This window comes from Phyllostomus hastatus, unplaced genomic scaffold, assembly GCF_019186645.2.
Source record: "Phyllostomus hastatus isolate PE091 unplaced genomic scaffold, TTU_PhHast_1.1 phas_contig_159, whole genome shotgun sequence".
Taxonomy (NCBI): domain Eukaryota; kingdom Metazoa; phylum Chordata; class Mammalia; order Chiroptera; family Phyllostomidae; genus Phyllostomus; species Phyllostomus hastatus.
In genome coordinates this window covers 5,464,167-5,491,025 of record NW_025333640.1, presented here as the reverse complement: position 1 = coordinate 5,491,025, position 26,859 = coordinate 5,464,167, and the positions used below count along the sequence as shown (strand labels likewise).

Genomic DNA, 26,859 nt, shown 5'->3' with positions numbered 1-26,859 from the left:
CTCCCCTCACTGCAGCAGGGGCCTTTGGAGAGACTCTGAGGGCTCGGCCACCCCCTTTCTCCCTTCCGTCCCCCAGGCCCAGGGAAGATGAGCATCAGCGAGGAGAGGCCAGGGGAACCACCTATTTTCCTCCATGAGGAGCCTCCAAAAGAATGAGTGGGGGGTAGGAAGGGAGAGTCAAGCCCTCCTCCAAATAAATGCAAAGAGGGGATAAACTGGGAAGAGGACTCAGGACCCCAGGACTGAGAGAGAAAGAGAGAGAGAGAGAGAGAGATGGGAAAAGGCACTGGACCGGGAGAGTGTGGGGTGGCAGACGGGGTGGAAGGGCAGACACCAACTCCAAGACAGAGCCCCTCTGCACACTCTGAGGGAAAACAAGGCAGACGTTTCTTAAAACTGCAAGTACACTCTACAGCTCTCTCCAGCGGGCAGGGAGCAAGGGCAGTGGCTCAACACCAGAGGTCAAGTGCAAACTCCCACTGAGAGGAAGGGCGTGGACACTTACTGTAGCCGGCCTCCTTCTCTGGGGTCTGGAAGGAAGGAAAAAGAACACATCACTGATGTAGCTCTGGGGACAACCCACGTGCCCTCTGACCTGTTGTCCACCCCCTCAACATGGTGTTTAGAGGGTTAGAGATCACGGGCATGGGGGCATAGAGTCTGGGGGTTCCTGACAAAAAGCGAGCAGGAGGCACATCCCTCTTTTCTAAAAAGCAGAGGGGGCTGGGGCAGAAGAAGCAGTGCTGTGGGTATAGATCAAGTGAGAGCTCAGGAAAAGGGCCTCTCAGAGGTCAGAGGAGAGAGAAGAGACTCGCTGCCAAGGTGAGAGAGAGGCAGGAGGGAAGAGACAGGCAGGCCCGGGGCCACAGCTAGGGTCCTGCTGTCTGTGAGGACGTCCCAGCCTTCACTCTAAGGCAGAGGCCTTTCCCAGAGACTTACCATTGGGGACTTGTCATTCATGTGAACCATGGGGTCCTGCAGAGGAGAAAACCAAAGCAGAGGACTTAGAATTCCAGAACTAGGAACCTCAAGAACGCACAGAGAATGTGCACTGTGGTCAGCTGTGGGGGGCAGAGGAGGACACACCAACGTGACGTGATGGCGTGGACGTCTCTCCCATGCAAGCACATTTATCAGAGTGTCCTCACCAGGCTTCTGAGAACAGTGTCCCATCCCACCCACGGCTCCACGGCTGCTCACCAGGGATTTCTCCTCCTGCCTCAGCCACTGGTAATCTTCCACCATCTGCTTCTGCTGCTTGTCCAGGATCTGCCGCATCTTGGCCCTCTCAGCCTCCCAGAGCTGCTGGGCCTCTTCTCGGCTGCTGGGCTGGATGAAGTCCTCCTCCTGGGAGGACAGCGGGGAGAGAGGGGAGGACACAGTGAGCCTAGTCCCCAGACTCAGAGGAGGGACAGTCCTCTGAAGAGCCTCGTGGCGGCCACAAGACTTGGCCTCATGACGGCCACAAGACTTGGCCTCATGACGCTGCTCTTAAATCCACAGTCACACATGCAGACAGTTACAATTGGGCCCGTCAGCCCTACACACATGCCTGTGTTGCAATGGAATGCCAAGCTCAGAACGCGGTGTTTAACCTGCATTGTATTCAAATGATTACATGATCTGTCAGACAATTTAATTTTCGAATTACTGCCCTAATGTTATTTTCTCAGTTGATTATCTGTCATGGTTGCTGTCCCTTAATCAATTTAGAAGTGCAAAGCCAACCCCCTAGAAAAGCCTTGGGCACTGTCTTCCAGCCCAGCACCACTGCACAGGTCTGCAAGCTTCAAGGGGCCGCGGTGCTGCCTGCAGCCCCACAGTGGGGTGAGGCCTGAGAGAAGGAGCAACAGCGGGCACCCATGGATCATGCCTTTTTACTGAAACAAGCTCTTTATCAAGATGGTAGCTGGGGTTGTTTAACCAAAAGAAATGCATGAGCTAAGAAACAAAGTGAAGAACAAAATTTAAAGAAATACAGATGTGTAGACATGCAATACATGCTTCCTCTCCCAGCTTTATGAATCCAACCCTTGTTTTAACTCATTTGGGGGACTTGGAACCTACTCATCGCTTTACCAGCTATTTCCCAGAAAGAAGGCGTTGCATGTTTTCTTACCACCTGATTTCCCCTCAGGCTTCTCAAGGACTCATTTGTATAATTATCTGCTCAGTCCCTTCAAACTGTTTTTGCATTCTTTTCTGCTGCCCAACTTTGCACCTGGACTCCTGGACCTGCACTAACACTCCAGGAGTGTTACTGGCATTTTTTGGACTGCATAAAGCCAAGGACAGCCTTTGCCAGGGGCAAGACCTCCCTGTGGCACCCAGGCCAGCAGGCCCCTCCAATTGCTTCCTTTGAAGTGGCCAGTTTCCATACAAGCCACTTGTCTAAAATGCCAAAAATCATTTTCTATCCACTTCAGCAAGCCATAATCTTCGCCAATCCTCTGAAGCTATTTTCCCCACTAAACTCCCTAAACACACTTGACTATAACAAGACAGTTAAATATTGAGCTTTTTTCCTAGTGCTCATTCAGTTTCAGTTACTGCTCTCAATTTCTAACAATACTTTTTCCCACTTCTCAGATTTCTCAGTGAACTATTCTTTGTTCATTATTTTATTCAACGACCATATATTAAGCCACTGCTGTGTGGCAGGCACAGGGGTGGGTGCAGGGAGGGCAGCGATGGTGTCAAGTGCAATGTCCCTGTTTACATGGGGCTGTGTGAGCAACAGCCAGACCAGGCGTCGCAGCCTCAGCACCATGGACACTTGGGACCAGATAATTCTCTGCTGGCGGAAGATGCCCTGACCTTGCAGGACGCTTAGCTGCAACTCTGCCCTCCAGATGCCTCAGCACCTCCCCAGCTGAAATAACATGCCCCCAGGCAAAATCACCAAATGGGGCAAAATCTCCAAATGGCGCAAAATCAGCCTCAGTTGAGAGTTACTGAGTTAGACCTTATTTTAAGAAGACAGATTTCAGAACATAAAGAGTATTTTGTAATTGTAGAATCATAAAAATAAATAAGATTATTTCACAGAGGACAATGCTCCAACATGAGGGAATTTTAAGGTTAGAGACAGCCCCACTTACACGTCTGCACCTGCAAACACAATGGTGGGGCTGCCCCAGGCTCCCGGCAGACAGTGGCCAACAGGAGCCAAGGGTCAAACACTTTGGATACAGAGTTAGGAACCTCCAGGCATAAGGAAAGCATGTGGACTGCAGAAGACTGGAGGTGGTACTGGGAGGAGGAGTCACCAGAGTCAAGTAAACACTACGTAACTTGTAAGTGCTAAAAAAAGGTTCCTACCACTCAAATGTCTAGTACGCCCCAGGTCTGATCAGCATCTCACAAAGTATTTTAAGATGCATTCACAGATTTGTTCCTACATCTTCCAATTTCATAATCAAATCCAAGGAGAAAGTGAGATTTTTAAAAAATTGAATCACTTTCAGGCTTCCTGGTCTGAAAAGTACCTCTGATATTCTTATCAGGTAATAAATTCTTACCTGGCTGGTCACTCTTAGCAGGGATCAGGTCTTTGTGGTGCTGTAAGTGACCCACAAGCTGTGACCATTCCAGAGTTTTTGCTCCCTGCTCCTCCCCTCCCGTCCTCACATCTGTCCTTACACGCACTCTTCCTCATTCCAGCCAAACAGCTCCTGTGGTTTCCCAGCACTCATGCCTCTGCCCCTTTCACCCCCCTCAACCCAGTTCCTTCCTGTCCAAATCTTACCCATCCTTCCCAGCCCAGCTGACGAAAAGAAAGCTGGAAGGAGTTGTTCTCTCTGCACTCTCACTGCACTTTTGCTGTATTTTGCTGAAATGTGTGTGCCACTCACGGCTTTCTGGCTTGCATTACAGGTAGGTGTGCATCTTGCCTGTCTCTCCAGGCCAACTGTAAGCGCACTGAAGGCAGAATCACCTGGGCCTCCCGTCAGCACCTAGGACAGCTCCCAGCAAAGCACTCCTGCAAAATGTACTGAATTTATTTTAAGCCTCAGTTGTGAGATTGCTGCCTTACGAGTCTGGTGTGGCATCCCACAGATGCCCAAATGAGCCAGGCAATACCGGAGTCAGTCACTAACAAGGGTGTTTTTATGGGAAAAACATCTCCGATTTGTGTTCAACGCTTTGCAGGGAGCCTAGGCCTTTTCAGCATTCTACCTGGAAAAGGCTTTATCCACATTTCTGATGTACACCACAAAGTGGAGTTTTATTTTTAACCTTTTTTGATTTATTTTAAGAAATGTTCATTATGTTCTTTTAGGCAGACTTTCCTTTCGGAAGGTACTTCTAAACCCCGGACACAAAAGGTCTTTTTTCCCTGCAGCACAGCCCGTCTCTATGGAGCTGAACAAAGTCCTCACGGGAAGCAGGGATTAGACAAAGGCGATGCCACCCCCCACACATGCAAAACAGCTTCCATCTGAAAGGTCACATTGTAAAGCAAAACTCACTAAAACTCAATTAATTACGAATAAAGAGTCAAGGGCAGGAGGGTGGAGGAACTGAATACTGCCTAAATTATAGTGCAGGCTTCAAAATGCAGCTTTGTTATTGTTAAGTATATGCTAAGATATAAATTGTTTAAATGATAAATGGGGAAATTTATTACACAATAGATCTCGATGCTTAGAATTCTAAGTTATATTACTCATTTTAAAATTTTACTAAGTTAAGAACAAGGGCACAGAATATATCAACCAATGTACTTTCCTACATCTTCTAAATCTCCTGGAATAATCATGTAGTTTTTCCAAAAAATTTTAGAGGCATGTACACTGAACATGAAATATCATGCATGTATATGGAGTTAAAGCTAAAACAATAAGGGCTTCAGTCTGTTTTGTCACATGGCAAGGCTCAGTTTAGTAAAATATATTAAATATTCATGGCAACCACAGGAGCTATTTGTCCTGAAGGAGAAATGGGTGCTGACAAATGACAAGTGGGCAAGCAAAGGTGCTTTTATTTATTTCATTATTTTTTGATTATCACTCAAAGACTCGGTGATTGGTTTTAGAGACAGAGGGGAGGGAGAGGGAGAAACATCAAAGTGAGCGAGAAACATCCATCGGCTGCCTCTTACATGTGCCTGACTGGGGATCAAACCCACAATCTTGGTTTGTGCTGTGACCGGGGATGGAACCCACAACCTTTCAGTTATAGGACGATGCTCCAACCAACCGAGCCACCTGGCCAAGGCTGTTTATTTATTTATTTTATAAGCCATGACAACCAGATGCTAAATCCATGAAGTACTCAGGGCCTCATATTGGCAGTTACGACAAAGAGGTGACTGGAGAGGCTGTAGCCCCCCAGCTCCTTCCCAAACAGCAGCAACTTTTACAAAAGCAGCAGGAACGGAAGCCACAAAGAAGCCTTCCCCTGACTGGAGAGAGACTGGACACCCAAAGCAACCAGGCAGGAAGGGCAGGGCAGAGCAGAACCTCCAGGGCCTTTGTTCTCCAGCACCGACAGGCTTAGTTGCCTCTCCCCACAAGACTCCTCACTACACCCAGAGCTCACGAAAGGGGGACATTGCGCATCACTCGCCACAGCACCAGAGTGTGGACAGGGCAGGTCCGGGTCCAGCTGGTGTCCTTGGGAGCAAAGCCTGGCTTGGCCGTCAGCCTCTGATATGTTCGCAAAGGAGGGAGTCACAGAGCCCCTCAGTGGCCGGACTAGCACATGGACGCATGGAGGGCACCTCCTGAGCCTGAGGTGGTGGGGTTCCCGGTGTCCCAGGCACCTCCCCTCCATTAGCCTCCTCAGTCCGGGCTGGGACCCAGCATGCAGAGTCCTCTTACCCGCATGCTGTGGCGCTTGAAGACATTGTGCCGGTGGAGAGGCGGGGTGTGCAGCGAGTTTACGGGAGATGGGTACTCCATAGGGCTGGTGAGCGTAGGCGAGCTGGCACACAGACCCTCGGGGACCTATTCAGGAGAAGCAAAGAAGCACCACGCACAGGGACAAGGCGAGAAGGTAGACAATTAGCTGCTACAAACTTAGCACAAAGAAACGATACATGAGCACGACGGGAGAAACAGGACTTGGTCTCTAGGAGCCAATAAAGAATATAATATCAGCATTTCATGGGCCCTGTTGGGAAGACATGGCGGAGCAGCATACACAGACAGCTCTTGGCTAGGACTGGGCACTGCCCCCGCGGCCAGCGGCCCTCCATGCCCTGCCAACGACGGGCCCACACGTGCGACTGACCGGCCGAGCGCGCGTCCCCTCCCTCGGGACTCTTCAGAAGAGAGTTCTGTTCCGTAGTCAGATATAATTAACACACAGATGTGTGTGTGTTTGATCGCTGAGTTCAGCATCCCAAAAGCCATGTTTGGTTTTAGTGGCATTGCTTCTATCTTCTTCATCAAGTTTTTTTCTTCAAACGAAGAGGATTTATGTTAGCTCTTGGGTGGGCTTGGCTGGGCACTGGGCAGGACTCTGAGCCGAGGGGTGTAAGGGAACAGACGAGGGGGACCGGGGCTCCCTCTGACCAAGATGCGAGAGACAGACGCAGGGCAGAGGCCCAGGCTCGGGCGGGGAGACCCCGTGGTTGGTGATGACGAAGGCGGGACAGAGCTCAGATGAAACGCTTCTCTCTCTTCACTGGCCACCTCTTCGGGGAGCCCCAGAGGGAGCCCCAGGAAGCAACTCCATTTTCTGGGGAACATCAACTGTCCCCAACTTCCTTGGAGCCCTCCTCAGAAGGCTCTGCTCAGGGAGGCTTTGGACACGGACGGGCAGCTGTGGGCAGGCACCCGCAGCAGCAGCAGATGCCGTGGACAGACGGGCCGGGCGTATAAAGTGTGCCTTCGCTGAGGACAGCCCGGTGGGACTGCATTGGGTTTCTTTTGACCTCTGGGACTCTGAGTTCAAATTCTTTTCTGGGTGCCAAAGCAGGCCCTCTCTGTTACCTGAGCAGTGGGCTGCCGCTCCACAAGGCATGAGAATGGAATTTCAGGAGGGACCAAGACGGCCCTGAACTTCCCAGCCCCTGGTTATGCTTACCTGGAACTGCAGCTTGGGAGCCAGAAGGTTGGTTTGTGGCGGGGGCCTGTACTTGGGTCGGCTGGGCTGCAGAGAGAGCACAGAGAGCAGTCAGCCTGGTGTCCCTCCCTGCGTGAGCACTAGAGGGGAATCAGGTCAGGGACAGGTCCAGCTTGCTCAGAATGGAGAAGATGAGGGACACAGTTTCCATTGCATTTACCTCCTGAGCACCCATTACATGCTGAGTGATGGGCGGGTACACAGAGCCAGGCTCTCTGTCCTGCTGGGGGCCGTCGCTAGGTGAGGGGGCACTGGGCCCTGGGTATGCAGCTTCTTTGGGTGGGGGAGCACCTGTCAAGCGGCAGCCGAGAGCCACAGACATCCTCAGGCAGGAGGTCATGGGGCTCCTGCTCTTACAGCAGCTTCACGTGGGAGGTGAAAACTGAGCTGAACCCTGACTCAGGGAAGCGGGGAGGCACCCCGGGCCAGAGGGACACTGAGAAAAGGCCCTGCTCCAGACAGGGCTTTGTTGTGGACAAACGTCTGTGTCCCCACCAGAGCTGTATGGTGAAGCCCGGCCACCCATCCCCGCAGTGTGACAGCCTTTGAAGGCAGGGCCTTGGGAGGTACGGGTTGGATCAAGATGTGAGGGCAGGCCCCAATGTGGATCTGCATCCTTATAGCACTAAGGAGAGAACCCGGAGCGCCCACTCTCTCGGCCCTGTGAGGGCACAGTGAGAAGGTGGCCGTCTGCAAGACAGGCAGAGTCCTCACCAGACACTGGGTCTGCTAGAACCTTGATCTTGGACTTCCCAGCCCCCATGAACATCTGCTGTTCAAGCCAGCCGGTCTATGACATTTGGTTACAGCAGCCCGAGCTGCCTAGTGCAGGCGCTGTCACTCACAACCCACACACCCACAGACAGGGCATGGGGCACTAGACCCTGAGCCCAGAGGCGTCATGGAGCATGTGGACACGAAGGCTGGACCTAAGGGGCCCAGACACACTCCTCATTCACGTGCCCTCGTGGGGATCTAATTGTCCTTAGAAAACACCAGAAAGAAAGTGCTCAAGCTTCTCAAGGAGAGTGTTTCCAGGTGACTCCCTGCCCCAGCTGCCCCATGGGCAGGTGCCGTCTTGCTGTCTCCGATGCTGTCTCGCTGCCAGGGCACCGAGGGGGCAGGGACTGAGCTCAGTGCTGATGGAGGGTTGCCTCTAGGGGCTGGGAGAACTGTAGGGGCACACTCCGTCTGTGCTGTGAGGGCCATGCAGTCGGGCCAGCAGTAGGCCAGATGGGGACCCAGTCCTGCTGTGACTCAGGGGACCAGTGAGGCCAGGGCTTGGCTTACCTTGGGTGGCGGCTCCTGGAAGGCTGGGGGCTCCAAGATTTTGGGAGGTCGGTAGCGAGCGTTCCTCTCCTGCTCTATAGCAATGTCCTTCTCCATCTGATAAATGTCACTGCCAAGGGGTCAGGTCAGATAGGGAGAGAGAAACAAGGTCAAAAATGCTCCCATGGGCTCCTCTCTGCACTCTGCAGCCCAGAGAGGCCCAAGGACGACCACCGGGGCCCACTTTTATCTCCTCTGCAGAGCGTGCTAGGGAGATCCCTCCAAGACAGGCTGGGACACGGGTCCAAGGTCGCTTCCACACCAAGGCTGGGAGGATTTCAGAAACAGATCCACAGAGGGGAAACCCCCTTGGAGAGACAATATCTAGCCCACTTCCCCGTGCCTCTTGCCTTCCTGTGCCTGCTGTTGGCCCTGATGCCCTATGTAGGTTTCTGGCGTCCCAGTCAATGTCAGGACCACGGCCCGGCTTCCGTATCTCCTGTTTCTCACTGAATGTCCCATCAGCACACTGCTGGTGTGTGGGTCACTGCCATACCAGCCATGTGCATGCTTCCAGCTCTCTCACCCCATCCAGTGGTTTCCAACCTGGGGATCGAAAACCCCCAAGGATTCTAGAATAATTGCAGGGGTCTGTAAATCCACATGCTCACAGGTGTACTATATATTGTCTGCAGACCAAGTATTACATATGATTGAAATAAATTTCTGGCCCTGACTGGAGTGGCATCATTCTCAAAAGCGAGAGGGCACGGGTTCCGTGACCAGTAACCCAGGGCACACACCTGGGTTGCGGGTTCGGTCCCGGGTCAGGGCACATATGAGAAGTAACTGACCAAAGTTTCTCTCTCACATCGATGTTTCTCTTTCTCTTTCTCCTCCCTTCCCCTCTCTCTAAAAATAAATAAAGTCTTTATTTAAAAGAAAGAAAATGATTTTCTAGGCCCAAGATAGAGTCACTCAGGGGTGCCACATGAGCAAGCCAAAACTTAAGACAGCTTTTGTGTCCCTCTAGATGCTTTGCTTGACCAGAAATGCAACCCCTCCAGCCGGCCCATCCCCAAACGCCCAGACAGCGCTGGGATGCATACGTACTTCCTCGTTCCCAGTTCATTTCCTGCTTTCCTCTCCCTCGTTCCTTGTTCCTTATCACACTAAAGCTTCTATTTTCTTCTCCATTTTACAATTCTCTGACCCTTTGGGAATGGAGGCTGCATGCTTCACAGAGTGTTAAATAAACTTTATAGCACCTAAACTGTCTTCTTTAATCACTTTCAATACCGGTACTACTGAATATAACATAGCTGATACTGTGTTTTCAGATTTATATGCATTATATTGTGTGAAATAAAGAATGCATCATACAGCTTACTACATTTTGTCAATCAACAGATTCTAAAAGTATAACTGACATCACATGGAGGAATTCTCAAAATTTGATATTAAAAGGGCCCTTCTTACCCCCAAAAGATTGGGAAACACTCATCACATCCTTTTTTAGCTCTAACGGAGGACTGCCAAGCTGCGGCTTAGGGGAGGCAGCCTGGGTCACTGGGGCCTTTGGGTGCCCTTCCGATCACAGCAAAAGAGGCCACCTCCTTACTCCACCCACACCGGGGGCCAGCCCGGCGCCTCGGCCCAGGGAGGGGCACCCAGCCACTGCCCCCCTTGGTCCTCAAGCCCCAGGATGAAGTAAGACCCCACTGCCACCTCATCACCCCAGAGCTTTTGCTCTCTTGGGCTACATCTTTCAAATACTTTTCTCTTAGAATCCTTCAGTTGCCCAAATCTCCTTTCTAAGGGACCAAGAAATGAGTCTGGAATTAACCAGGGGTGTCACTGAGGGGGGAGACAGGAGCAGAGCGGCCTTCAAAGCCGGGGGTCTCCCACACTGCGTTGCCACCCCTGCCCCTACACACAAACACAGCATCACCCCCAGTGCCCCAGCCTGGGCCTTCCCAGCATCCTGCCCAGGGGGCCTCCTGCAGCGGTTTCCAGGGGCTATTTTCTTGCCCCGGAAACATGCCATCATGGTGGCTACAGGGTGTAGGGCGCACTATTTAACGTGAACTAAGCACCAGACGCCCTAAAGCGGGGTCAGCACACACCACCCACAGGCCAGCTCTGGCACCGCCTATTTTTGTATGGCCCCAAACTAAGGATGGTTTTTAAATGTTTTAATGACTGGAAAAAAAGTATTTCAGGACAAGGGAAAATGACATGAAATTCGCATTTCGGTGTCCACAAATGCAGTCTTGTTGAAACCCAGCTACACCCACGCATTGCCTGCTGTCCACGGCTGCTCTAAGACTCAGAGGCAGAGCTGAGTAGTTTCAGCAGAGACCATGTGGCCATAAAGCCCGAAGTATTTGCTATCCAGCCCTTTACAGGAGAGGTTCGCCTTCAAAGGCGCCAAAAGAAGTGAGATCACCCAAGGAGGAACTGATGTCAGAGAGGCCCCCAAGGAAACAGGGACCCCCCTTAAATATGCTCCAACAGCACCCTTCACCAGGCACCTCCCAGGGGTGACAGCCCCGGGCACCTGATAAGGATCAGACCCCAGGCCACCACTGCTCCATTCAGAGGGGAGAGGTGACCCCTCGGTCACTGTCTTCACAGCCCACACTGACCCTCCTCCCTGTAATCTGGGAGGAACAAACGAAGGGTCCGCACTTCTGCTGGGGGATCAGCTAATTCCACCTGGACACGGAGGTCTGAGTAGGTCAGAGGGGCGGTCCTGGCACTCGTCCCAGCCTGCCTGTCACTGCCTTAGGCGAGTCACCAGCAGTGAACCTCTCTGACCCACAGGACAAGGACACCGTGGGTCTGGTTTAGGGAAGCACACTGTAAACCCGCAGGCGCTGCTGCAGAGAGGCCTGGCTCCCTCGGGGCCCTGTGCCCGCAGCCCCCACCCCTCTGTAGGGGCTGTCTGTCCGCTCACCTGAGGCTGCACGCAAGCTCGGTGAAGCGGGGCCGCTCACTGGGGTCGTAGTCCCAGCATCGGGTCATGAGGGTGTAGAGGACGGGCGGACAGAGGTCGGGCTTGGGCAGCCGGTCGCCCTTCTCGAGCACCCCGATGACATCCTTGTTCTCCAGCCAGAAGAAGGGCTGCTTGCCGAAGCTCAGGATCTCCCACAGGCACACGGCTGCGAGCAGGAGGAGGCGGCTCAGGACCCATGCCGGCGCCAGGACTCGCCTGGGGGGGTCAGTGCGCCCCCTCCAGGCGCAGCCACAGTCATTGGCTCTCGGTCCCTGTGGGGAGGAGCTTCCGTGTTCCCTCGCCTCCCCCTTGGGCATCCCCAGGGTCGTGTTCACCAGAGTGGTCACGGAGGGCCCAGTCACTGCATCTGTAAATGAATAAGGCCCCCTCTCTGCGTCCCCTCCACATGCAGCTATCACGGTTCTGTGGGGTGGGGTGGGGTGGGCACGTCGTTGGGACCACGGGCACCTTCCCTTAGGAAGGAGTGCGGCCTCCATCAGAAAGGCAGGGTTTGGAGCCAATACGTGCGCCTCTGTGATCGAGGGGAAGCCCCTGGCCTGCCTGAGGCTCGGCTTCTGTATCTGGAGACTGGGAATACTAACGACGAGACTTCACTGGTGGGCCGTGGACTGCTGAGAGGGGTAATCTACGAGGCCATGTGCTCTGTAGGGGCGGCCTGTCTGTCTGTCCTCACCTGGGCTTGTCCTCACCTCTCCCTGAACCTCCTTCTCGGAAAAAACCTCTGTTTACCTTGGAGGATCCCTCCCTGGTGTCCCACACTGGTGCCTGGGGCTGGCTGGTGGTGCACACGCCCACCTCGAGAGCCATTTCCAGGACGACTGGCCCACACTGCCCCGGCTGGCCCTGAGCCCCTGTCACCCCCCCACCACTGGCCTCTCACTTCTGACGCTTCCCAGCGGCTGGCCGCAGCAAACCAGAGCCCTGCCACCCAGCAGGGGGCCAGAGCCAGAGCCCCGCTCCTGCACCTCCCCTTAGCTTGCTCATGGGGGGAGGGGGGTCGAAACCCTTCCGAGATGCAGCTCACCAAACATCCAGACGTCACTGGCCGTGGTGAAGCGGCGGAAGTTAATGGACTCGGGTGACATCCATTTGATGGGCAGACGCGTCACAGAGGCTTGGAGTGGCAGAGAGGTTTACAGGCAGCGTTTAGGGAAGAAAGATCCAGAATTATCAAAAAATACAGCCTATTCCCTGGAGGCCCAGGACCCACAGACCGCTGACCATAGCTTCTCTCCTGGGACTCTGGCTTCCGCAGCCCGTGGGGTTGGGGGGAAGCAGAGGCCGAGCGCCCCTCACCTTTGTAGTAGTCCTCATCCTCGATGTAGCGGGACAGGCCGAAGTCCCCCAGCTTCACACACTCCGGGGAGGCCACCAGGATGTTCCGGACAGCGATGTCCCTGGAAAAGGGATATAAAGACGAGGGTAAGGTGGTTCAGAATGCTTCAGACAGACAGACAGATGGATGAACAGAGAGACAAAGGAGAGTGCTGGGGACCTGGCCTCAGGGCAGAGTCTGGCAGCTCCCACGGGTCAGCCCTTCCCTGGCCCACTGAGTCATCTTACTGGAGCCCACCCCATCCCCGCCACACAACGGGCCCTTCGTCACCCCCTTTCACCTCACCATTGAGCCTCCACTCCCATCACCACTTCTCCTGTGTCTCCACCACGAAGCCCGTTTCGGGCTCTCAGGACTTGCTCCCTACACCTCCTATGCCCTGCTGCCTGCATTGTCCCTCTGCCAGGGGTGCTGTCGCCGTGCTGATCTCCAGCCAGGAACCCCGACCATGCGACCAGGCACAGTTGTTCTGTCCTCATGCTTGCAGAGGACTACGCATGGCTGAGAGCAGCGGCAGCTCGTGCTGACAGGGAGACCCCTGCACCCACAGCAGAGGAGGAGCTGGCCCAGTGGGGTGCTGGCAGCAAAGGAGGCCGCCTCACCCTCACAGGGCTGTACTTGCTGACACGGTTTACCCCGTGTTCCTGCATCACGTCTGGCCCCAGACTGGCTGGTCAGCTTGCTTCTCACAGGCAGGCTCCCTCCCGGCCATTTGTCTTTATTATTGAAAAGATGTCACACAAACAGAGGAACCAAATCTATTATCCCACCATCTTCACCCCACGACTCTTTCTGTCTCATTTTAGTCTCGTGCTAGAAGGTAAGCTCCACAAGAAAGGGATTTTTTTTTTCTGTTTTGATTATGACTTTCACCCAAAGCCCAGGACAGCACCAGGAGGCACAGGGTGAGAGTTCCAGAGTATTGTTGAATGAGTGAATGAATGAATGAATGAGTGATGAGTGAATGAATGAGTGAATGTTTATAGCCCCCAACATTGTTTTGCATAACATCACTCACAAGGCCACATAGCTGACACCCATGGTGCGGGACTGAAGAAGTCACCCGTATACCTTAGTGCTCTGGGAGCACCCTTCTCCTTCCTCTGGGGGATCATGTCCCCCGTGGTGGGGGCCTCCTTTTAGGGAGGGAGCAATGCCAGGAGAAGGGGCTGGTGGCACAGACAGGGAGGACTGGACTTGGTATTCCGTGGGTGCCGGGCAGCGCTAGCCACTCTGGCGGGAAGGGCCCAGACCCCAGGATCTTCCTAGCGCTGCCCTAGCCCTGTCCCTCCTGCCTGGGTTCTGTGTCACCCAATGGGCTACAGGGAGGACAGCAAGTGGGAAGCGATTTCCTGGAACCCACAGGGAAGCAGACTAGGATGCACCCAGCTGCCATCAGGCACCTAGGACTTACTTTATTTTCGTCCTTAATAGCAGCCCTGTGAGGTACATATTCCTACTTCCACTTATCAGAGAAGGAAACAGGTTCACAAAAGGTGCTCAAGGTGTCACCTTGGAGCTGGGGTTCTGACACGGTCTGTGTGACACCAAGGCCCTGCTCTACCCTGAGCTCTGCGGGATCAGATCGAGGGGCCCAGCTCCCACCCCAGCCGCACCTGTGGACACAGTTGATGCTCTCCAGGTAGGCCATGGCCTTACAAATCTGTAGCGAGTACAGGACGAGAGTGAGCACCTTCAGGGAGTTCTTGTTTCGCTCCAGGTAGTGGCCCAGCTGCCAGAAGGGGAAAGGTGCCATCAAGAGTGGGCATGGACCTTGGCCTGAGCCAGGGAGCCAGGTCAAAGGGTGCAGGCAGGGGTGGTGGGGGGAAGGGCCGACCCAGGCTGCAGAAGGTCCCAGGGATTTCGTCTACAAATGGTCTCTGGGTGGTCTCAGCTGAATACAGAAGGTAGGAAGCTGGGAGTTAAGGGCCCCTCCTTCTAACCTCATGCCACCCGGCTCCACTGCGGCACAGCTGCCACCACAGGGCTCCCCTACTGCCACCTCCCACTCACCTCCCCGTAGGAATACAGTTCCATTATGATCCAGGTGGGCTCCTCTTCGATGATGCCTATCAACTTCACAATGTGCGGGTGGTCCAGATTCTTCATTATCACTGAAATCGGGGGTGAGAGGGACGGATGGAAGTGGCTCTAAGGTCCACGGTGAGAAACATGCTTTGCTGTCCCAACCGGGAGAAACAGGGAGGGACGCCCCTCCTCCCATGTGGGTCCCAGCACTGCTCACACCACTCCCTTCCCGAATTCCGGGGCCCCCCTCTCGTGTGGGGGGCCTGTGTCACCTCGGGGTCTTCTCCAGCTCTCGGTGCCGTGTCCCTCCTCAGGGGACACCTACCTGCCTCACTCATGAACTTCTCTTTGTTGTCCAGAGTGCAGTCTTTCTTGCAAGTCTTCACAGCTACATTGACCTTCTCCCCTTTCTGCAATGAGAATGAGTTCAGGGCCCCTCGGTCCAGCCCAAAGCCCAAAAGAAAGTGTCCCTTCCAGGTGCCACCATCATCTCCCCACAGGCTTCACAGCCTGCCACGGGAAGGCCGGTGACCTCTGGCCTCTGGGTCTCTGCACAGCGCATTCCTGCCCTTGCTTCCTCGTCTCGTCCCTGCTCCTCTCTTCTCCGCCTGTCCTCTCCTCCCTACTCTTTCTTCCTGCACAGGGTGCACAACAACTAGAGTGACTTTGAAGGCCTGGTTCCTCAAGTCCCTGGCTGTGCAGATGGGGAAACGGAGGCAGAGGGGCCAAGGGCCCTGCCCCAGGTTAGCGGGCATCTGTGGAGCAGGTGTGAGGCCACCACCATCAGACCCGGCCTGCAGGTGTATTTCTCCCCTTATTGTTAGTTTTTGCATTTCTCTGCCCCTTTCCTTCAGCTCTGCCCGTCCCCCAGGCCTGGTGGGAGCACAACCACAAATGATGCCCCACCCCACTGGCGGCCTCAGCACTAACGCCTGCTCAGATCCCCCGGCCCTTCCTCAGAACTGCGTGGTATCGTGCCTCCCCGCTCGCATTCCCCCACCAAGGGTCAGTCACCCCTCTCCCGGAGCTGCCCCTGTTTTGAACCTGGCATCACTATCCTTGGAAATGACTCTTGTTTCCGTCATGCCCTGGGAACTTCATAAATACTGCAGTTGCCAAGTGCACGGAGACCTACGCAGCACGACTGCCGCCTCCAGCCCTGCAAGGTTCGAGCCCCTCCCCCACCCAACACACACTGGAAGCCGGGCGTTGGGGAAGAGTTGGAACTCACGTGATTTGTGTAGACACCTTCGTAGACCTCTCCAAAAAAGCCTTCCCCAAGAATTCGATTCAGAATCACATCTTCCCGGGCGATGCCATACTGTGGGCCTGCACACAGGGACAGAGCGGAGACCCAGAGCTCAGAAACCAGCTGACACCCAGAAATCTGCGTGTCCACAGGCTGTAACGCCAGGCTCTGCTCCCCTTCTGCTCAGGCATGCCCAGACCCCTTGCAACACCGCAGCCAAGAACCAGGGGCGGGGCTGGTAAAGGGGTACTAGAATGTTCTGTTGTCTCAGACCCGGGGGAGAGCCATTGCCCCACTCCCTCTGAAAGCAGCTGCATGACCATACTCTGAGGAGCCCCAGATCAAGGGTGCCTTGCTCAGGCTGTCCCTGTCTGAATCCCACGTGGGAGAGGATAGAGAAAGAAAGAAAATCCCCCTTTGGTGTCACATGAGTCCCCGCACAGGGCCCCAGCTGTGGCCTACACCGTGGGGTCAAGGACCTACCTCCTGGCCTTCGCAGAGTCTCGTCAGGAATCTCGGCATAGATGTCAGACTCTGCAATGACAGGAAAGGACACCCCATGGGCATGATGCCCCCACTCCGACGGCACCTCTAGGACCCAGGGGTGTGGCTCCCATATCAGGCCGGGGGAACCAAGGCTGACCACACTGGGGGGTGGGGGGTGGTAAGGTGACAACCAGGGCTCGGGCACAGGTTTCCAGTGGCCACGGAGCCCAGGGCGCCTAGCTGGAGTCCCTGCTCGCTGCTGCCCGCTTGCCTTATTTAGGGCAAGTTGGTTAGTCTCCCCTAATCTCAGCTTCCTTTTCTGTAAAATGAATGTTTCTGGGGAATGTCCCAAAGGTCAGGTAAAATAACATCTCCAATGTATTTAATGCTATTAGAGATTGAACATTTGTGATGCCCCTCGCCAAATTCACATGTGGAAGCCCTGAGCCCCAGTGCGATCATACTTGGGGGTGGGGCCTTTGGGGGTGGGTAGGGTTACATGAGGTCACGAGGGGGAGCTCCCGTGATGGGAAGAGCACCCTTATCAGAAGAGGAAGAGTCCAGAGCTCTCCATCTGCCCATCACGTGAGGACACAGAGAAGGCAGCTGTCTGCAAACCAGGGAGAACGTGCTCACCAGGACCTGACCATGCCGGACGTGGCTCTTACACGCCCAGCCTCCGGGGCTGTGAGAAATAAATGTCTGCTGTGTGAGCCGCCCAGTCTGCAGTGTTTCATTATGGTGGCCTGAGCTGAGACAGACATGGTTTCACATACTAACTATTCAAAACAGGTTTGCTATTGTGACGGATGAACGTTTTACGCCATCACTGAGACGTCCTAGGGAAAGTTCGTGCTTGTGTAATTCTGAGGGGATCCTTGACAATCTCACAGGAGCAAGCAGAAGAGAGGCTCTGGGTGCAGGCAGTGGGCAGCAGGTGGGCAGCGGGTGGGCAAGCTTACCGATGCTGCAGCTCTCTGAGAGGCAGGGCCGCTGAGCCTCCAGGTTTCTGCAGGAGGAGATGAGGGGGCAGGAGCCAAGTGAGCTCAGAGCCTAGCAATGCTCCCCCAGGGCAGCTGTGGCCCACCCTGTCCCACCATCCCACCTGGAAGGCCAGCAACACTGTGTCCACAGCCTGTAACCTGGGAGCATGTCCAGGTTATTCTAACCTGGGGACAGCAGGGAAGGGACAACATTCCCTTGGATTAAATGCCAGGTGGCATTAGAATACATGATTATCCCCATAAGAATTTACTGGGAGAAATTTACTGACAAAAATATTGCCACTCATGACATGCTGGGGTTCCAGCGTTCTCCCCTGGGGACCGGAAACCACGGGGCTGGAGGCTCCCTGTTTGTTCTGCCTTCTCCCGGGGAGACAGGCTGAGGGCAGGGCCCATTCCCTGCCGTCTGGCTGTACTCACAGCTCAGGGATCTGGGGCAGGCTGTTCCGCTTCTCACCATCTGGGAAGAGGGGAGGAAGGAAAGGAGATGGAGCCAGGGACACAGGTCCTGCTGGCCAGCTGACCGCACAGCTGCTACGAGCCGGCAGAAGGGAGACCCTCCTCGCCATTCCGTGCCCTCTGAAAGCGTGAGTAGAAGCTGGGCGGCCTTGGTCCTGAATTGGAACCCTCTTCATAGAAGAAATTATTGGGCTTCCTCCAGCCCAGGACCCTGCTTCCTGATCCCATCCCAAAGCAGGGGCACCCACACAAGAGAAACCGGCCAGGTTCTAGCTACAGCCTTGGTCTTTCTAGGGCTACCATGACTTTTCCTCCAGAAGTTGGCCTCTAGGCTGCCACTGACCAGTGGGGCCGGGGTCTGCTGCTTGGGACTCAGGTGGGACCACAGGGGCCAGGTAAGCACCTCCACACACCACCACAGCCACTTCTTTCACACGTTAGTCAATGGCTTAGCTTCCCCTGCTTTCTCCCAGGGGTGGGGTGGGGCTGAGGGAGGCGGCCTGGCTCCGCCGTGCCACCAGATGCTCACTGGGCCAGTCTGCCTGTGAGTGGAAACGCACCTTTCTTGGGATGAATGATGAGAGAGGCTTTATGCTCCCCCTGCAGCCGGCAGTAACCGTCTATGAGGTCAGCCATGTTCTCGGCCTCTGCCAGAGAGGAGGTTTTGATGGACAAGGACTGCAGAGAAGAGACCAGCCAAGTATGAGACCCCAGAGCCTAGGCTGCAGTCTATCCGACAGGAAAGAGAAGAAATTGCATATTCCTGCCATCCACCCCCAGCCAAAATCCATCCGCGCCCCTCCTGCGGCTTAGCTTGCATTTCCCCGGGAGCCACCAGGGGGCGCTCTTGCCATCTCTCCCAACTGACTGCCTTAAACTAGGAAGGCCAGTTCCAGGTCCGGTTTATCTTAGTCTCTCAATGGTAGGTACAAAATACCCAACAGCACAAACAAAAAAGGGAAGAAGGAACGAGGGGGCAGGGGATACATGAATGAAAGGAGAGATAGAAATCTGTTTTCCTCTGAGGTCTCTGATTCTCACACCCACGCAAAAGCCTGGGTCTTTGAGTCTTAATTCTGAGTCACTGTTCACTTGCGTAAAGTGAGGCGTCTGATTGGTGCCAGATTTCTGGTCACCTTTACTCCCCCCACCCTCATCCCTGGCCCGGAAAACTCCCCAGCTTTTTTTTTTTTTTGACACTTTTGACAACAGCGTGGATCCTGAGCTATCTTCCGTATAATGTATCATCGTACTGGTACTTTGTCTGAGAACTAGGTCCAGGTTTTTTCAGCAGGATCTCAGAAGCTGGAGAATCCCCAGCTTCCTGACTACCTGTGCAAGAACACCCAACTTGCCGTTGTACTCCCATATTTTGGAGCTTCCCGATTCCCAGAGACGCTCACCTGGGGGGCACCCTCAATGCCCAGCTGCAGCGCCGCCTGGCCGTCCTCCAGCAGGAGGCACCTGATGGACCTGATCTGCTTGAACTCAGCCAGGCAGGTGGGCTGTGGGGGAGGAAGGGAGGGGCCATCAGACCACCCCGCTGCTGGGATTGGGCCATGGAAACTGGTCAGTATGGGGGTCACAAGGAAAAAGTGGGATTTGGGAGTCTCTCATTGGGGTGAAGAGAGGATCAAAGACCATTAATGCTGGAAGGATCATCTAGTCCAAGCCCCTGGCTTTGAAAATGAGAATGAGTCTTGGAGAAAGCTAGGACTTGCCCAAGGTCATATGCCAAGTCGGCGGGAGAGCCAGGACTGGACCCAGGCCTTCTGACTCCCAGGGGAGGGAGGGCCCCATCTGGCCACGGAAAGAGCAACTCTCCTATCTGAGCCAGAAGAGCCAAAATAGCGTCCTTCCCTCTGCTCCATACCCTCAAGCCCTCCCTGCACCCCCCTCTAGCCTCTGTACAGAGGATAGTTACAGGGCAACAAAGAACCATCAGCCCTATGCTGTTATGCCAAACACTCACTACCGCTGCTCATGCCCATGGGCAGGAAGAATGGATGGGGCAGGCCAGGGTAGGAGGCAGCAGAGTGGGGGGTGGGGGGGGGGCGGGGGGGGGGCAGCTCAGCCCAGGGTGGGATGGGGCCTGGCCCCGGTGTCTTTCTACCTTTGCATCTTGACTGGTAAGCTGGCGGATGCCTTTAGGGCCGATGACCAGGTCCACAGTAATGTTCCATCCTTGCTGGAATAAAGGGAAAGAATGGTTACCCAAGCCCTGCCCTCCTATTGCAGAAACTTGGGCGGGGGTGGGGGGGACCCATTACACTAGACACAGGCTACTGTCTCCTGGGCCCTCCAGCTCCTTCCACTCTTAAACTCCTGCTACAGAGATTGTCCCCTCCACAAACCCTGCCCATCTCCCAGAGTTGGAGCCAAGATTTCAGTTCCTTTCCCAAGGCAAGTAGATTAACATTTGATGCATTTTAGGGCAGGTCAGTACAAGCAAGCAAAGCCCCTTCCTGCCCCCGGCCCCCCTTGATGGCCACCTGGCTCCCTCTCCCGAGAGGCCCAGAATTCAGGTGGAAGAGAGAATTACAATGAGTTCACAGCGATAGGTCTCCTGGTCAATGCTGGCAAAGCCGGCGAGGGTGTTGAAGAACTTCATGATGCACTCCTCCTCCCTGAGCGAGGCATACTGCTGGAACGTCTGCTGGATCATCTTCCGGAACTGCTTGGGCTGGGGGGGGGAAGGGCAGGGTGAGCAGGCCCCTCCCGGCTCTGGTTCCTCCCCTCAGGGTCTCGCCTAGAGCCTGCCTGCTGCACTAAGACGGTCCCCCGGCCTCTGCCACGAGAACCCTGGTGGTCTCTTACCTAGAGCACACACCTGTTGTCTCCAGCGGGGCTCACCACAGCCCTGGAAGGGAGGCAGGGGAGGCCAGTGCTCAGGGGCACAGCTAATTGGCCTCGGATGTGGAAATAGAGCCAGTTTTCCTGACCCCCTGCCGTGGAAAGGGCCCACTGGATGCATTTTGTTGTCCTATGTCCAGGTGGCCCCAAATGACACAGGTATCCTGGATGTGTCCCTGGTATTCCCCAGCCCAATATCTTTAGCTCTAGTCCTGGCAACCAGCGTCAGACCCCTGACAAAGGGGTCTTTCTGGGCCCCTTGCCTACTGACCTTTAAGTTCTCCTGCATCTGCTTTGGGAAAAACAGATCAAGCCCCACTTCCTTCCTGAAAGAAGAAAAAGAAAAGCATCATTTGACACCCCCTGTCCCCCAGCCCAGGACTTCTGGCCTATCAGGCAGAGGTGAGAGGGCTCAAGGATGGGGTGGGTGGGGCTTGCTTCCTGTCTCTGGTCTGGGGGTGAGAGGAGTAGGGGATGAGCAGGAAAAGCAGAGCAGCGAGAAGGGAGGGGAGGCCGGCCCATCTAGGCACTTACTCCAGGAGCTCGAAGTTGGACTTTTTGTCAAGTGCATTGTGGGGCATGTCCTTGAAGAACCGCCTGGAGAGAGAGAAGCCATGGAGAGTCTGATGGCCAGAGCACAGAGCCACCACAGCCAGGTCGCCTGATGCCCTACACGTCGGCCTAGAAGCCCCCCTCCCCTGCCACGTGTGGGAACCACTGGGAGGGAGCAAGTTAGGAGAGTCAAAAAGTTTGATACCTAGAAAACCAGGAAAACCCAAAAACAGAGCAGCCCTACAGCTCCGTTCGGGGACTGCCCCGCTGCGGGCAGAGGACGAACACGAATGGCCCGGGGCCACCAGCACCGCAGCTGTGGGTTCAGGGACACCAGCCTGCCTCCGCCTGCCTCCACCTGCAGGGGCGCGCTGCCCTGGGCAGTTTCCTTCTCCCTCTTCGGCTCTCCCTGAAATATTGTGTGTATGTGTGTGTGTGTGTTGGTGTGTCCACTTAAATAATTATTAAATGCAGTACATAGGAAAATTTTAGAACTTATGGAATAGAAGAAGGAAAAAAAAGAAAAAGAATCCTAGGGCCAGGGGTGACATTTATTAATTTTTAAATATATGTAGTCTTTAAGCCCCATTAAGTGTATGTCTTGATGGGGATTTTTATGTATTATTTATGCATAGCAATTGTTGTTTAAGTCAAGATCAAACGGCCACTGTCCCCACTTGTGTCTCCACCCTGCTCCGCCTGCACCACCAGGTCTAGAAACTTCTTCGACTGGTGCTGACACTGTCACACTGTAATCTGACACGAGAGTGGCTCTGCTCCTTCGGCCCCGCCGTCTGCACACGCAGCTGAGGACGGCTGGCTGCGAAACTATAAGCAGGCAGAGGCGGTAACTTCTGACCCCAAAGACGTGAATCTAGACAACTAACTATGGCTAGAAAATGTTAAGATTAGATCTTCATCTCACACTTTATTTTAAACATTTATTCTAGATGGGCTAAAGGGGTAAATGTAACAATAAAATTGTCATCAAACTACAAGAAAATCTAGGAAAATACTCCCCAGTCATGGGATTGGAAAGAACATTGAAAGCATGAAATCATAGAAGAAATCCCCAGTTAAAACATGTAATGTTGTATCTTTAACAATTCTTAATAAATGGCATGTTTTTGTCTTGTTTTTAATTTCTTTTTAATTTAATTATAGTTTGTATACTATCCTCTATTGGTTATATTAGCTTCAGGGGTACAACATAGTGATTTGACATTTTTATACTTTACAGTGTGATCACCCCACTAACTCTACCGATCATCGGCCATCTTGTAAACTTATCACGATATTATTAACTATATTTAGTTAATAATATTAACCTTCTCACCCATCCCCTCCACCCTTCCCTCTGGTAACCATCCCTTGGGTCTCTGTCTCTAGGAGTCTGTTTTGTTTTACTTGTCTGTTTTGTTTTTAGGTTCCGCACATCAGTGGGACCACACTGCATTTGTCTCTCCCTGTCTGACTCATTCCACTGAGCATAATACCCTTTAGGTCCTCCGTGTTGTTCCAAATGGCAAGGTTTCATTCTTTTTCATTGCTGCATAATAGTTCATTGTATATGTGTCTGTGTGTGTATTTATTTCGTAATTTTTAATAATTGGTGTTTTTAAACGGATAAAAACAGATACTACATTTGATCTTAGCCAAAAGGCCAAAAAGCAATAATAATAATTGGTGTTTTTAAAACTTAATTTAACTGCTCTCTCTTCCCAGCCCCTGGCACACGCACACACCGGGTCACCGTCCTCAGCTCCTTCGACTGCCTCACCCGGAGGAGAACAGACAGGGGGTGCAAATGAGGAAGAGGGGAAGGTCTGTGTGGGGAGCAGGGCCCAGTAACGCTAGGGGCTCTTTCTAGCTGGGGCAGGTCGAGTTGTGTCCAACGCCAGTAGCTGGAATGAAGGGAAAGCAAAAGCTATAGTCTTTGATATAAAAGTAAAAAGTTTTACTTTTCAGTGACCTTTTACACTCAATACCATTGCATCCCAGTCACAGCGCGGGAAGCCCCTGCACTCTCGCCCCGCCCCGCACTGCCCCAAGCGCTCCGCCGACCGGCGCCACACCACCTCGCGGTGTCGACCGCGCTCCCCACGCTGCAATCCACATCTCTGTGCAGCCACCAACGTGAACTGCTTAATCCCTTCACCTTAATAAATGGTGGGTTTGAATATATTGTCGAGCATGTTAAGTAACTATGTTTTAATAAATATGGTTTCAATTTTAGAAAAAAATGCACTGGAAACCATCAGACTGGATCGACCTTGTTAATGGAAATTAGCTCTGGTTAATGAAATTGCAGGTGACTTTAGTCAATTTTTTCTTCCTTTCCTACATGCTCCAAATATTCCATATTGAACGAGTATTACTCCCTTTACTTGAAGAAATTAAGGCGGCGAGGTTGTTCAGCCCGTCATGATGCAAGCAGTCTGGGCCCGCTACCTGCGGAGGCAGCCCCTCCGGAGCTCCGCGTCTACTCTGCAGAAAGTGCTGTGTTCCTTTCCCTGCCCCTCTCTGGGCCCCTGGAGCTACAAGTGTTAAATCTAATTCCCTTCTTAGGTGCCATAGGTTTCAAAGCAGTTATTTTATCCTGATCTCTGTTCTCATTATGGTCCCCTCTCTCTTCCCAGCCCCTGACACACGCACACACCGGGTCACCGTCCTCAGCTCCTTCGACTGCCTCACCCGGAGGAGAACAGACAGGGGGATGCAAATGAGGAAGAGGGGAAGGTCTGTGTGGCGAGCAGGGCCCAGTAATGCTAGGGGCTCTTTCTAGCTGGGGCAGGTCGAGTTGTGTCCAACGCCAGTAGCTGGAATGAAGGGAAAGCAAAAGCTATAGTCTTTGATATAAAATTCATCTTATAGAACCCAAAATGGGGACAGTCAAATGAGCATTAAAGAATAATTATTTAATGATGGCTCAGTGAATATTGCTAAATAATATCTTACAATACTGAGATGCATTTCTAGCCTATATCTCTCCAAGGAAAGATGCAAGGACACACAGTTTACATATTTAAACAAAGCAGGCCTAGAAAGAAACCAGGCAATGAGATAAATGAGCCAAAGAATATGGCAAACTTGTGGTTTGGGGTTCACTTGTCCAGGAAGCCAGGATATTGGATAGAAGACCTCATTAAGTGTATAATTCCCCAAAAGAAAACATTTACCATGAAATAGAGATTGCATTGCTTAAAATAAAAAGTTTGAAAAACTGTTTATTGAAAGAAAATTAATATTCTCAATATTTATTTTACCACCCAAAATGAGAAGGCAATATATATCCCTTTTTCTCCTGTTGCAATTTTGGTAAACCGCAATGATATAACATGAAAGCCCAGTTCCATCAATGTGGGGGCTGGTGGGTCTAACGTTCAGTAGTGCAAGTATATGGACTTCCAACGGTCTAACTCAGTGGTTCTCAACCAGAGGCAGCGGTGACCTCCTCCCCAGCCTGGAGACATTTGGCAATGTAGGGGATCTTTACAATTGTCACACCTGGTTGTTTCACTACCAGCAGCCAGTGTGTAGAGGCCAGGGAGGCTGCTAAGTGTCCTAAAAAGCACAGGATGGCCTCTATGACAAAGAGCTACACAGCTCAAAATGCCCCGACTGCTGAGGCTGAGAAGCCCCAGCAGCTTGATTCAATGCAAGGACTTAGGGAACTGGGAAGTGTGGCTCTTCTCCAACACTTCTCTCTACCAGGTATCTGACAGAACAAGATAGCAGAGGCTAGTGAAGTATTCCAGCTGATTGGGGCAAGTCTGATTCTTGGAAACCAGACAACAGGTAACAGGGAAGACAATCAGTTACAGAACATAAAAATGCTATAAATCCATATGTTTATTGCAGCATTATTTACAATAGCCAGGCTATGGAAGCCACCTAAGTGTCCACCAGTAGGTGAGTGGGTAAAGAAGAAGTGGTGCATATATACAATGGAATATGATCCAGCCATTAAAAAAATGAAATCTTGCCACCTGCAACAACATGGGTGGACCTACAGGGTATTCTGCTGAGTGAAATAAGTCAGACAGGGAAAGACAAATGCCAGATGATTTCACTTATATATGGAATCTAAAACAAAACAAAACAAAACAAAATAAATGAACAAGCAGAGTAGAAACAGACTCATAGACACAGAGACCATTTTGACAGTTGCCAGATGGGAGAGCAGCTGGGGGCAGGGTGAAAAAGGTGAAGGGATTTAGGAGTACAAAGTGGTAGTTACAGACTAGTCATGGGGGTGCAAAGTACAGCACAGGGGGTACATCAGTAATATTGTAAAGACTGTGCGTGGTATCAGATGGGCACTGGATTTATCAGGGCAGTCACTTCACGAGTTACACGAATGTCTAATTATGGGGTTGTCTGAGACAAGATCGTGTGTCAACTGCAATTTAAAAAAAAACATGAACCTTATCCAGGATTTCCCCTGGGAGGAAAATCATGTCATCATACTTCTACCTGAGGTGCTTGTGGTTAAGATCCCAAATTTCCACACAGCCAATGATGACAGATTTAGAAAGTATTCTGAGTCAGTGTCACCTGCCCTCCACTTTCACAGAAAACCTCAGAGCACTCCTGTAAGGCGCCGATTCCAAGCACCAGGTGACCATCCACGATTCCCACTGGCTGAGTGAGCTACAAAATGAACTCTTAGGAGACTGAACAAATTGGCTTGCCGTACGCAATTATTTAATGAATGTTGGCAAATGTGCACCAGGGAAGAGGAATTTAGATCTTTCAGGGTTATCCATTCATTCAAATATGGACTGTGCCCTCATTGGGTGCTAGGTGAAGGGAATGCCAACCCTGACCTCAAGGATCTGACAAGATTTCACAGTCTAGTGCACAGGAGCCAACCGGTGCTTCGGGCAGGCAGGTGGGGTGGGCAGGGTGAGGAGAGGCTTCAAGATGGAGAAATCCCTGAGCTGGCTTTGCAGGAAGAGCCTGTGGCCACCAAATTGCTTATTATCGACACCTCACAGGTATGCCCTGAGGTTTCCTATGAATGCAGAGAGCACGCAGGCAATACTGGCTTAGTAAATTTTCTAAAGCTTCCAAAACGAAGAATAATTTACCAGGCTGAAAAGGGGAATGAGAAGAGTATGCCAGACAGAGGGGGTGCATTACTCACTAAGGGGGTGAGAGTAGCTTCCTAGTCCCTGACACCGGGTCCCTTAATGTCATTCCTGGTTTATGATAATTGTTGAATGGATGAATGAGAATTGAGACTAGGGGTGGATAAAAGAATTTTGAGGACTAGAATATTTAAATAAGCCTTAGCAAAACAAAAGCTGGGGTTGGTTAAGTGGAAGGGTAAACAAAGTTTGAAGTGAACACTGAGGAATTAAAACATATGAAAATGATAGCAATTTTAAAGTGATTAAGGGGGTGGTGAATGGAAAAATGTTTAATTAGGGAAAGGTAACTCAGTAACATACCGAAGTTACCCCGATCTGTTGAAATCAGCACACTCCCTACATCACTGATGGCCCCTCTCCCATGCACCGAAGAT

General features: G+C 52.6%; 1 protein-coding gene and 1 pseudogene across 8 annotated transcripts in view; both read right to left on the bottom strand.

The window, feature by feature from the left end:
* PTK2B (protein tyrosine kinase 2 beta) overlaps positions 1-26,859 on the bottom strand; it is a 116,954-nt gene that overhangs the window by 4,895 nt on the left and 85,200 nt on the right. For 7 of the 8 annotated variants that reach the window (XM_045831539.1, XM_045831533.1, XM_045831532.1 and 4 more), the window contains exons 6-27: positions 21,312-21,374; positions 21,049-21,103; positions 20,467-20,607; positions 20,038-20,112; positions 19,328-19,429; positions 18,485-18,602; positions 17,886-17,925; positions 17,424-17,470; positions 16,459-16,509; positions 15,958-16,055; positions 15,052-15,136; positions 14,712-14,812; positions 14,315-14,430; positions 12,659-12,759; positions 12,387-12,476; positions 11,303-11,507; positions 8,365-8,473; positions 7,036-7,101; positions 5,826-5,951; positions 1,201-1,347; positions 940-975; positions 506-530 (exon numbers count right to left, since the gene is read on the bottom strand). In XM_045831539.1, coding sequence (XP_045687495.1) covers positions 506-530; positions 940-975; positions 1,201-1,347; positions 5,826-5,951; positions 7,036-7,101; positions 8,365-8,473; positions 11,303-11,507; positions 12,387-12,476; positions 12,659-12,759; positions 14,315-14,430; positions 14,712-14,812; positions 15,052-15,136; positions 15,958-16,055; positions 16,459-16,509; positions 17,424-17,470; positions 17,886-17,925; positions 18,485-18,602; positions 19,328-19,429; positions 20,038-20,112; positions 20,467-20,607; positions 21,049-21,103; positions 21,312-21,374 — 1,997 coding nt within the window. The remainder of the gene's footprint in view (positions 1-505; positions 531-939; positions 976-1,200; positions 1,348-5,825; positions 5,952-7,035; positions 7,102-8,364; positions 8,474-11,302; positions 11,508-12,386; positions 12,477-12,658; positions 12,760-14,314; positions 14,431-14,711; positions 14,813-15,051; positions 15,137-15,957; positions 16,056-16,458; positions 16,510-17,423; positions 17,471-17,885; positions 17,926-18,484; positions 18,603-19,327; positions 19,430-20,037; positions 20,113-20,466; positions 20,608-21,048; positions 21,104-21,311; positions 21,375-26,859) is intronic. The other variant, XM_045831540.1, reaches the window with a different exon arrangement.
* LOC123814222 lies at positions 22,899-23,004 on the bottom strand (annotated as a pseudogene).